Raw genomic sequence first — 10,602 nt, forward strand, 5'->3', positions numbered from 1 at the left:
TTAACTATACATATATGTTTTCCTTTTTTCCTTCCTTTGTTTCCCCTTTCCCTATCACAGTTTGTCTTTTCTTTTGAACAATTTCTTCCCAGTTCGCAATATCTGTTGTACGTTTTGGATCTTATTTACTTGTTCTTTTTTTCACACTAGTGAGACAATACATTGTTTACACATATGGGTCTGGTTCATTTCACTTATGAGTATGTTCTCGAGTTTCATCCATTTACCTATGGAAGCCTCGAGCTTATCTTTCTTTTTTAAATTTTTTTTTTGTTTTGTCTTTTTGAGACAGGGTCTCGCTGTGCAGTTCAGGCTGGCCTTGAGCTCACTTTGTAGTCCAGGCTGGTCTCGAACTCTTGAAGATCCTCCTGCCTCAGCCTCCCGAATGCTGGGATTATAGGCGTGTGCCACCACACCTGGCTGAGTTTATCTTTCTTTATACCTGAGTAACATAATTTTCTCATTTGGCTTAAAATCAGTGATTGATGTAGGTAGGACAGGTTTTAGAGGAGTGGTATAATTTGTACTCTGATATGTCTGTGTGTGCATGTGTACATACATACAAATTATTTGAAAACTTCTTAAAGCAACATATTTTTGTTTTTTAGTGTACTGTACTAAATTGTTTGAATTTTAAGAATATGCCATAGTGGAGCTGGTTTTAAACAGCATACAGTAAGAAAAGCTAAACAAATATGCAGTTTAAAAATTTTAGAGAAAATGGAAGATGGAATGATATCTTTGAGAATCTGTACTTACTCAGGAAAAGGATTTCAACTGTGTCAAGAGCAGTTTAGGTTGAGTATTAGAATAGATTATTTATAAGGGAGGTTTAATAGAATATTTTGAAGAAGAAAGGTACGTGATGTTCTTCCTTGGTTTTGCCTAGTCCTGAAAATGTAACCATGACCCTTTGGAAGACCTTTCAAGAGTTGTTTTTCTATGAATAAATTTGAAATATTTCACATGGCATGCTTGATAAGGAACTTAATGAAGATTTATTGTACCAAGGACATATAATTTGATTCTGCATTTTCCGTTCTTCTAACTTGGAGTGCATTTTGTAGTATGAACCACCCAACTTCATGTAGCATGAAACACTGAAGAGCACTAAAGGGAATATTGAGACTTTAGTTCTTCTGTAGAGATAGATTGTGTTCTGATAAATGGAATTTGTTAAGTGCAGAATTTGTAACTTGTGGAATTAGTAATACAGTATTTTTTTTTTTTTTAAAGCAGTAGTGGGCTGGGTATATAGTTCAGTGGCACAGCGCCTACCTGGAAAGCACAAGGTCATGAGTTCGATTCCCAGTTCCAAAAAAAAGGAGAAGGAGAAGAAAAAGAAAGAAGGAAGGAGGAGATGGCAGTAGCGTAATGTGGAAAAAAACATTTCCATTTTTTATTAGAAAAACATTTTTTAAGACGGCTTAACTACAGAGCCTAGGCTAGCCTCCAACTGGAGGTGATCCTCCAGCTTCAGTTGGGATACAGCCTGCACCATTACATTTGGCTAGCAAAAACATTTCTAAAGAAAATATAAGCACAGGCTGTAGACTCCAAGGAACTGGAATGTTTACTTTTTACTCTAATCCTGTATTTCCCATCCTAGCCAATTTTAGTGAGTTGGGTGCAGTTTTTGTATTTTAGTTTTTTAGGTTTATTTTGTTTTTGTTTTTTTTTTAGTACCAGGAATCAAACTCAGGACCGCCCAGGGAGGTACTGTGCCACTGAGCTGTATTCCCAGCCCTAGGGTTTGTTTTTTGTTTTTTTCTTTGGATTTTTTTGGGACAAGGTCTCACTCTAATTCAGGCCGGCTTTGAACTCACTTATGTAGCCCAGGCTGGCCCCAATCCTCCTGCCTCAGGCTCCCAAATGCTAGGATTGTAGGCATGTGCCACCACGCTTGGCCTTCAGTGCACATTTTTTTAATGTGTAGAATTTAAAATAACATTTCTCTTATCTTTCATATATCTGACTTTTCTAAGTGATTTTCATGTGGACATTCTCAGACATTTGAACAGGTATATCTTGCGGGTGTGATAGCACACACCTATAATCCTAGCACTCTTGGAGGTGAAGGCAGGAAGATTATGAGTTCTAGCCCAGCTCTGACCATTTAACAGTTTGGTGAGACCCTCTCTCAATTTTTAAAAAATGAAAGACCCCCAGGGCATGGTGAGGCACACCTATAATCCCAGCAATTGGGAAGCTGAAGCAGGAAGATCATCGTGAGTTCAGGGCCAGCCTCAATTACATAGTGAGGTGAAGGTCAGCTGAAACTCTATAGTGAGACCTTGTCTCAAAAAAACAAAAAAAAAAAAATAAATAGATAAAAGAAAGGGCTGGGGATGAAGTTTATTACAAATGCCCTAGAGTCTACCCCCAGCGTTGCAAGAATAATCAGATACATTAAGTTGAAAGGCCTTTTTTTTTTGGTTTTTGGTTTTTCTTCGGTACTAGGAACCGAACTCACGACCTTGTGCTTGCCAGGCAGGCGCTTTGCCACTGAGCTAAATCCCTAGCCCTAGATACATTAAGTTAAAGACTAGAACTGGTATTATCTGTGGAATGCCCAACCTAGTTGGATCTAGTGGACAGGGAAATACTTGTTTTTTATTACTTCATTTAATACTATGAAACCCATTTACATACTTAATTCAGGTTAGAGAATTTGGATGAGTATCTTTAAAGAAAGACTAAATGTCTCATACTGAAGTAGGAAGAGAGGGTGAGGATAAACACCCAGACTCTCCCCTGTGCTGCACGCAGTAAGTAAGCAGAGGCTGCTTCTGTTAAAGTGTTCATGCTGAACCTGGTAGTGCACGCCTACAATCCTGGCCACTGGAGAGGCTGACATAGGAGAATTGCAAGCTGGAGCCTAGTGTGGGCATTTTAGCAAGACCCTGTCTGAAAATAAAAAATGAAAAAGGGCTAGGGATATTGCTCAGAGAGTGCCACTGAGTGAGCACACACGCGGGTGGTTTTCTTGGGATACTTCACCTCAAGACAGTAGTGAGTTTATTTTATAGGTAAAGATACACTTCAGCAAATATAAATTGAGAAATTTAGCCGGGCTGATAATAGCATGCTAGATTTAGAATCTTTCAGTTGGAGTCTATATTTCTACTATACACTACCTTGTGTGACCTTGGGCAAGTTTCTTGACTGTATTGTTTATTGCCAAAGTGTGAGTGAATCATTTAAGATTATGTTCATTTCAAGAATCTAAAAACTCAGTTTGCAAGGCCTAAACACTTACTATAGATTAATTAATCCACTATTTCTTATCAGCGAGTTTGGAGTCTGGGCAGCTCTTCAGCACTAGCTAGTTCATCATAGAATCCTATTGCTTGTATTTTTGCATCTGAAATGCAACCATTTCTCATCAGGCTAGTCCAGAGGCCTTCATTAATTGCAGTAGTCTCCTAGTTGGCCTCCCTGCTTCTAATCTTGCTAGATGTACTTTAACACCTAAAGTACTCCAATTGAAATGCACATCATAGTTATCATATTAACCCTAATTTCACTCAGTAAAATCTGCAGTCCTCTGATGAGCTCTGAGCCTCTCCATGACATGCATTGTTCCTTTGTTACTATTTGGTCTCTTCATCCTTGATCACTCTGCTCTGGGCCACACTGACCTTTGCTTTGCATCCAGTCCTCCTCTTTACTAGCTACTATTGCCTAGAATTCTTTGGCTGACTATTGTATCTGTTTAAGTGTAAATGCTCAAAGAGCAACTTTGCAGTGAATTTGCTTCTGATCATAGGTTTCATTCTGACCTGGTTAAATTGCAAGCAACACGTCTTACATAGTTGGCCCAATGAACCCTGCTGTTCTGTCCTTTTTTGTGTTTTTACAGCACTTGTTTGTCACATATTTCATTACTTATGTGCCAATTACCTTATTTACTAAACTATGAAGTCCACTGGGAAGGAGATCTTATTGTCTCTTATTCCTGATGTAGTACAGATACTCAAAATACCTGACATGTAGTATTTCATAAATATTTGTTCAGGGAAAAAATGAAATGTCATACAACACTCAGGGCCTTTCTGCCATTCTATTCTGTCATTGTAGTTCTTATACGGAATTCAAAGTAAGAGAAATATTTTTAATTTGGTTGCTCTCAATGAATATTTTATATAACCTGCTTTATTATTTGTTTTAGTAAGTAGAAGCTTGAAAGCCATAAAGTGGTTACTCTCAATTTATCACTAACATTTGCGTGGAGCAGATTTGAAAAACTACTCGTGACCAACGCTTCTTGAGTCTGATACTTCATCAGTTCTTCTGTGTCTTCCTTGTCTTCCTTCCTTCCATGCTTCTGTTTCTCACCATACTTCTTCATGTCTTTCTCATTTTCTGTTTTGTATCCTCTGTGTGCGTGCAGATGATGTTGGGGGTTACACCAGAATCTCACGGTCTACCTTTACCTATGTAACCCTCACTGATCTTAATTCTTGAATTGATACGTATTTATATCCATTGTTTTAAAATCCAGTTACTTTTCTGTTTTCAATTTTAACATTATGTTTGGCATATGTTGCTAGATTTTTTTTTGTTTTGTTTTAACTCCATGTAATTCTTAAAGAGGAAAGTTTTACTGTCTTTTTCTAGAATACCATTTTCCAAAGTTGACTCCTCAGAAAGCAAGTATTGTTGGAGAATTTAAAAAAAAGAAACAATGCTCAACTGAGTTTTGTTAGCGTTAAGTTTTCATGAAGTTAAACCAGATTTATTTCCTGTAGGACTTAGCACTAACATAACATTGTTCATTGTGAAACTTTTCTTTTTTCTTTTCTTTTTCTTTCTTTGTTTGGTTATTTGAAACAAGGTCTCGCTATGTAGCTCAAACTGGCTTTGAACTCACTATGTAGCCTAGGCTGGTCTCAAACTCTGAAGCATTCCTCCTGCCTCAGCCTCCCAGATGTTAGGATTACAGTCATGTGCCACCACACCTGGCCTCATTGTGAATCTTAAAGAGGGGAATATGTATGTAATATATTTCAAACTTTCTTGATCACAGAATCAGTCTTTTTCATGGAGTATTTCATGAAAGAGTAATCTGCAAAACTCACCTTGAAAGATGGGGGATTTTGTTTTTATTTTTGTATTTTGAGACAGGGTCTCACCATGTAGTTCAGGCTGGCCTTGAACTCAAAATAGTCCTACCTCAACCTGCTGAGTGCTGGGATTACAGTGGAAAATGTTTTAGAATATAAGTAACACCAGGTATTTCCCTGTAGTTTTGAAATGTAGTTTCTTAAAGACTGGATACTAGATGTTTTGTCTTCTTGCTACTTGTTCATTTAAGAGACATATGAGTCCTTGCTATTTACCAGCACTGAGGCGAACAATTTGCACAGATTCCGTTCAGGCAGTCTGCAGTCAACCAAGTAACTTACCTAATAGTGCTGGGAAAACTTCACTGTTAAAATGTAAGTGTAATTCCAGGGGGAAAATGGGGACATTTCTTACATTTATAGGGTTAGTATTTTGCAGCATCTCCTTTTTGGTTCCATAATATAAACAACAATTTTTGAAAGTCACACTGGATATTGTTATTACACACATTGATTAAATGTTTTTGTGTTATAATGGCTTTTTATGTGCTATGCAACTTAAAATGTGTAGTATGGTATGTTTTTATTTAAATGTATATAAAACATTAATATTTAAACATGAGTACAATTGTCATGACTATTATGTAGGATTTGGTTCTAACCTTATAAAAAATAGAAGAAATTACTGACTTCCAGAGAAACAATACAGCTATATAAACTATGAGGTAAATGTTGTAATTGAAATATTTACTACATATAGTTTTTTAAAGGTGAGATTTGAGCAGTAACTGAGAATACTTCAGTAGTTCACCTTTTTTTCTCTTTTATGAAATACTGATTGTTAACTTACTATGGATAGCAGACACTTGAGCTTTTCTAATAAAGGAGAAGGAAATTGGCTAGTAGTGATTGCAATAATGTTTCTCTCTTGTATTTTTACTTTATGTGGTACATGTGTGGATGGGACATTTATCAAAAGTAACAAACCTTAGAAATAGTATTGAAGAAATTTAGTCCTTGACAAATTAATATCAGAACTGATGATCATTTAAGTCTACTAACAAGTAAATGGCGAACTGTTTCCCAGCTTGGTGATAACTGCAGTCATAGTTGTTGAGTATAAGGAGGTACTATGTCTTAGAACTCTTAAAATTGGAATATATTAACTCTACCCAAAGAAGAAGTTATTAAACAAGCTTATATACCCTTTTCCAACTAACACTTTGCAGTAAGAACTTTGGCAAGTTATTTACCATCTCTCCCATTTCTTTTCTTTTTTTTCTTTTGGGTACTGGGACTCAAACTCAGGACCCTGCACTGCCAGGCAGGCGCTGTGCTGCTGAGCTCTATCCCTAGCCCACGTTTTCCATTTCTATCCCCTCCCTCACTCCCTGCCTTTATTTCTATATAATTTCAAAATCAGTTTTCAAAAGATGGAAAAAAAGGTGTTCAATTATTAGATTGTTCTAAGATTCTAAATAGTTACAGCAAAGGAAGAATAATAGGGAAGTGGGATACCTTTGTACTTTAATTACAGTTTAAAACCAATGCTATTAATAAAAGTGAACTTTTTACTCTTAAATCTAGGTATCTTCAAAGAACAGTAAAACATCCAACTTTACTACAGGATCCTGACTTACGGCAATTCTTGGAAAGTTCAGAGGTATTGCTTCTACTTTACATTTTTGTATGTATGTCTTCGCATCTATGTTTGCCATAATGTATTAAGAATATTCAGTAAGTAACCTGATTAATAGATGAATAAATGCTAATTTTTTTGCTTAGTGTTTAACTAAATTTTACTAGCAAAATACCTTCTTCAAAATTTAAAATCAGGTTGTGTTAAAATTTTGAAATGCAAATCTGTAGCATAAGAAAGCTTGAATTCTAACCACCTGTGTTTTATATTTGAGATGTTCGGCATATTTGGGGCTTTCAAAAGTTCCAATTGTTTCTGCATGAGAGTTTTACAAAATTTCATGGAGTCTCATAATTTTTAAAAAGTTAAAATCAAACCAGTGTTCTTACCTGAGCATAAAGAGATTTTTCTCAAGACTTCTTTCCTTATAAACAGTTTATTTCTGCTAGCAAACAGGTGGCCAGTGTTTGGGTACTTGGCAATTTCTTGATATATTTTGACAAATAGTGTTTGTTCTATCTAAATGTAAACGTGCAGAAGAAAAGCAAATAGAAAGTCTATTTTTTAAGTTTTCCTGTGAGAATATACAAGCAGTGTATTTGAGAAATTAGATCTCGCTTTCGAAATGTATGAGAGTGAAGAAAAAACAGCCTCTTTTCTTCTTTCCTTTTTTTTACTGTGGGATGGGGAGGGTCCCTTTGTGCCCAGTTAAACCTCCAGGCTTTTAACCGGTTTGTTTGCCCTTATTTGTCATTCGATTCCAGCTGCCCAGAGCAGTTAACACTCAGGCTCTGAGTGGAGCTGGGATATTGAGGATGGTGAACAAGGCTGCAGATGCTGTCAACAAAATGACAATCAAGATGAATGAATCGGATGCAGTAAGAGCTGATTTTCCAACTTGAATAATGGGATGAATTAATGAGCCCAACAACTGCATTTTAAAGCTGCACAAGTAGAAAATAGGATATTAATTTGCCTATTGAGCTTAGTTCTCAGCCACACCAGTTGACTGCCATGGTTATACATGGTTAATTTGTTGCTTTAAAACAAGGAATGTAACTTGCTATTGGTAACCTAATTTACAATGGTGGTTCTTCCTAAAGTGACCCCATTTTTCATTTTTTCTTAGTGGTTTGAAGAAAAGCAGCAGCAGTTTGAGAATCTTGACCAGCAACTTAGGAAACTTCACGCCAGTGTCGAAGCCTTGGTTTGTCATAGAAAAGGTTTGTCTTGTTATTTCTGTGTTTAACACCATAAAACTGAAATTTGTATATAAAACTTACAAAGGTCAGTTGTGTTTTGATCTAAGTTCTACTTCAGAAGAAGTTCAGCAAACTATTGAATTTTGTATTAAAATTGTCCACCTGATTAACTCTGTTTAAAGTATTTACAGTTTAGATGTAACTTTGATTACAATAAAAGTTTTGAGAGTCAAAACATTGGTCTTTAAAATTTTCTTGAAATTTTTTTGTGATTGTATTTTGTGGAAAACACTTTGGAGTGTTTTCTCCATTTTTGAACCATAATATTTAAAAATCTAGGAGTTTTTTGGTGAAAATACATAAAAATGTTCAGTATTAATTTTTAAATCTATAATGAAGTTTACCTTTTATGGTTTTATTTTAAAAGAAATTTACAGCTTTTGAAGCCAGCTGTGGTGGTGCACACCTGCAATCCCAGCTCTCTGGAGACTGAGGCAAGAGGAACACTACGAGGTCAAGGCCAGCCTGGGCTACAAAGCAAGACCCTGTCTCAACATGCCCCTCCCCCCCACACACACCAAAAGATAGAGTCCAGGGCTTTTGTTTCTTTGTTTGTTTTAAATTTATTGTAATTATATTTTTTTTTTTTTTGTCTTTTTGAGACAGGGTCTCCCTATGCAGTTTAGGCTGGACTTCAGCTCACTTTGTAGCCCAGGTTAGTCTTGAACTCATAAGGATCCTCCTGCCTCAGCCTCCTGAGTGCTGGGATTACAGGCATGTACCACCACGCTCGGCTCTTTTTTTTTTCCTTTTTTGTGGTAGCAGGAATTGAACTCAGGACCTTGTGCTTGCCAGGCAGATGCTTGTGCCGCTGAGCTGTATCCTGGGCTCTGTGAGCTACACCCCCGGCCTCAGGACTTTTAGTGCCGGTTTTGCAAACTACTTCATAAGTAATTTAGTAATGACTTTACCAGTAATGTATTTCCTTAAAGTAATCAACATATCTATTAATACATTTATCATCAAAAGTAGTTTTCACAGTTTCTTTTCACATTTATTAAATATCTCTTCAGGAATGGGCTTCCTGGTTCTTTCAGAGAACTTTACATAATGTAGAGGAATACAGCAGTTTCCAGGCTTTGTAATTTATTTGTACTATGTAGAATTTCACAAATTCTAGCATTTAATGAACATTTTTGAATAAGAATGACTTAAGATCTACGTGAACTCCTTGTAGAGTTTTGCCTTGTTTTTCTCTTGTGAGTTAAAAAATATTCTTATCAAAAATTGTTTGTTCTCATTAAATATTGTTTTCAACAAACTATAAATGTTGAAGACTGTTGTAATCAATTGTGATTCCAATACTTCCTGATATTGAAACTACATTTTTTATCTTTCAGTTATATACACATTTTCTGTCGTCTGAATATAAGCAGTGTTTTGGTTTGTTTTTGATAAGGCTGAGGATCATACCCAGACCTCACACTTGCTAAGCCAGAGCTCTATGACTAAGCTACGTCCCCAGCAGTCCAGCAGTCATTTTTCTTCATTTTCAATGGATTTCTGAGCACTTGATACTTAGGCTTATGGCATTTTAATTTAATTTCATGTTTATTATTTTTTATTCATGTTGTTTATTATTTAGACTGTTCATGAATAGATGAAATTTAGAGAGACTATAGAAAATCAGTGCAATATTTTAAGAATTTACTAGCAGATACTAAAAGTGAATACTTTTTTTTATTTCAGAACTTTCAGCCAATACTGCTGCCTTTGCTAAAAGTGCTGCCATGTTAGGTAATTCTGAGGATCATACCGCTTTATCTAGAGCTCTGTCTCAGCTTGCAGAGGTTGAAGAGAAAATAGACCAGTTACATCAAGAGCAAGCTTTTGCTGACTTCTATATGTTTTCAGAACTACTTAGTGACTACATTCGTCTTATTTCTGCAGTAAAAGTAAGCCCTGTTTTGCTATCTTTTTTGAATTGTCTTCAGTTGAGCAGTTTGCTTTAAAAAGAATTTGGTTTCGTATGAGCCATATATTTAAATATGTAAATTCTATACCATACTATCTCTGTACATATAAAAATGGCTTCAAGATGAGTATTTGTAACTTACTGTTACTTTCCCCTGTGATCTAAGTAGAATAATAGACAAAGTTAATGTTTTTAAGGCGCATCAGGAATCTTAAATAAGATTAAAAGCGTTTATTTGTATATGCATATATGCAAGTCTGCAGCTCTGCCTCTGTGTGGTTATTCTGCAGTAGCGGGAACTACCCGTGGGACTCTGTCCTGAGTAAGGCTGACTGTGTAATGAGAAACAGACCAGGGATGACTGTTGCAGTGAGTGCTTCATGGGAGCTCTAGCGTAAATCCTGGACTGTGTAATCAGACTTTCTGTCTGTGTAGTCACCCATGTATTTATAGATGAGCTGGGACTAAGTTACATCATAGATTGTATTATGTAATGGTAATGTTGAAGTGTAGATAGAACAATTTCTGAATAGTTGGGAAAGTAATCTAGTTTAAAAAATAGTGTTCTGCAACTATCTCTAATACTCAAACATTAAACTGAATGCTAACCAATCTATCATATGTTTCAAAAGATATCTCCTGATATTATGGTATCTTTGAATGATTTTCTTTTTTTTTTTTTTTTTTTTTTTTTTTTTTTTTTTTTTTTTTTTTTTTTTT

General features: G+C 35.8%; 1 protein-coding gene across 1 annotated transcript in view; it reads left to right on the plus strand.

The window, feature by feature from the left end:
• The window catches only part of Snx2 (sorting nexin 2), a 63,644-nt gene that overhangs the window by 44,746 nt on the left and 8,296 nt on the right, over positions 1-10,602 (plus strand). The window contains exons 8-11 of the mRNA XM_005409303.2: positions 6,654-6,729; positions 7,470-7,583; positions 7,835-7,928; positions 9,657-9,862. Of these exons, the coding sequence (XP_005409360.1) occupies positions 6,654-6,729; positions 7,470-7,583; positions 7,835-7,928; positions 9,657-9,862 (490 nt within the window). The remainder of the gene's footprint in view (positions 1-6,653; positions 6,730-7,469; positions 7,584-7,834; positions 7,929-9,656; positions 9,863-10,602) is intronic.

Source organism: Chinchilla lanigera, unplaced genomic scaffold, assembly GCF_000276665.1.
Source record: "Chinchilla lanigera isolate Chin_1 unplaced genomic scaffold, ChiLan1.0 scaffold00120, whole genome shotgun sequence".
Taxonomy (NCBI): Eukaryota; Metazoa; Chordata; class Mammalia; order Rodentia; family Chinchillidae; genus Chinchilla; species Chinchilla lanigera.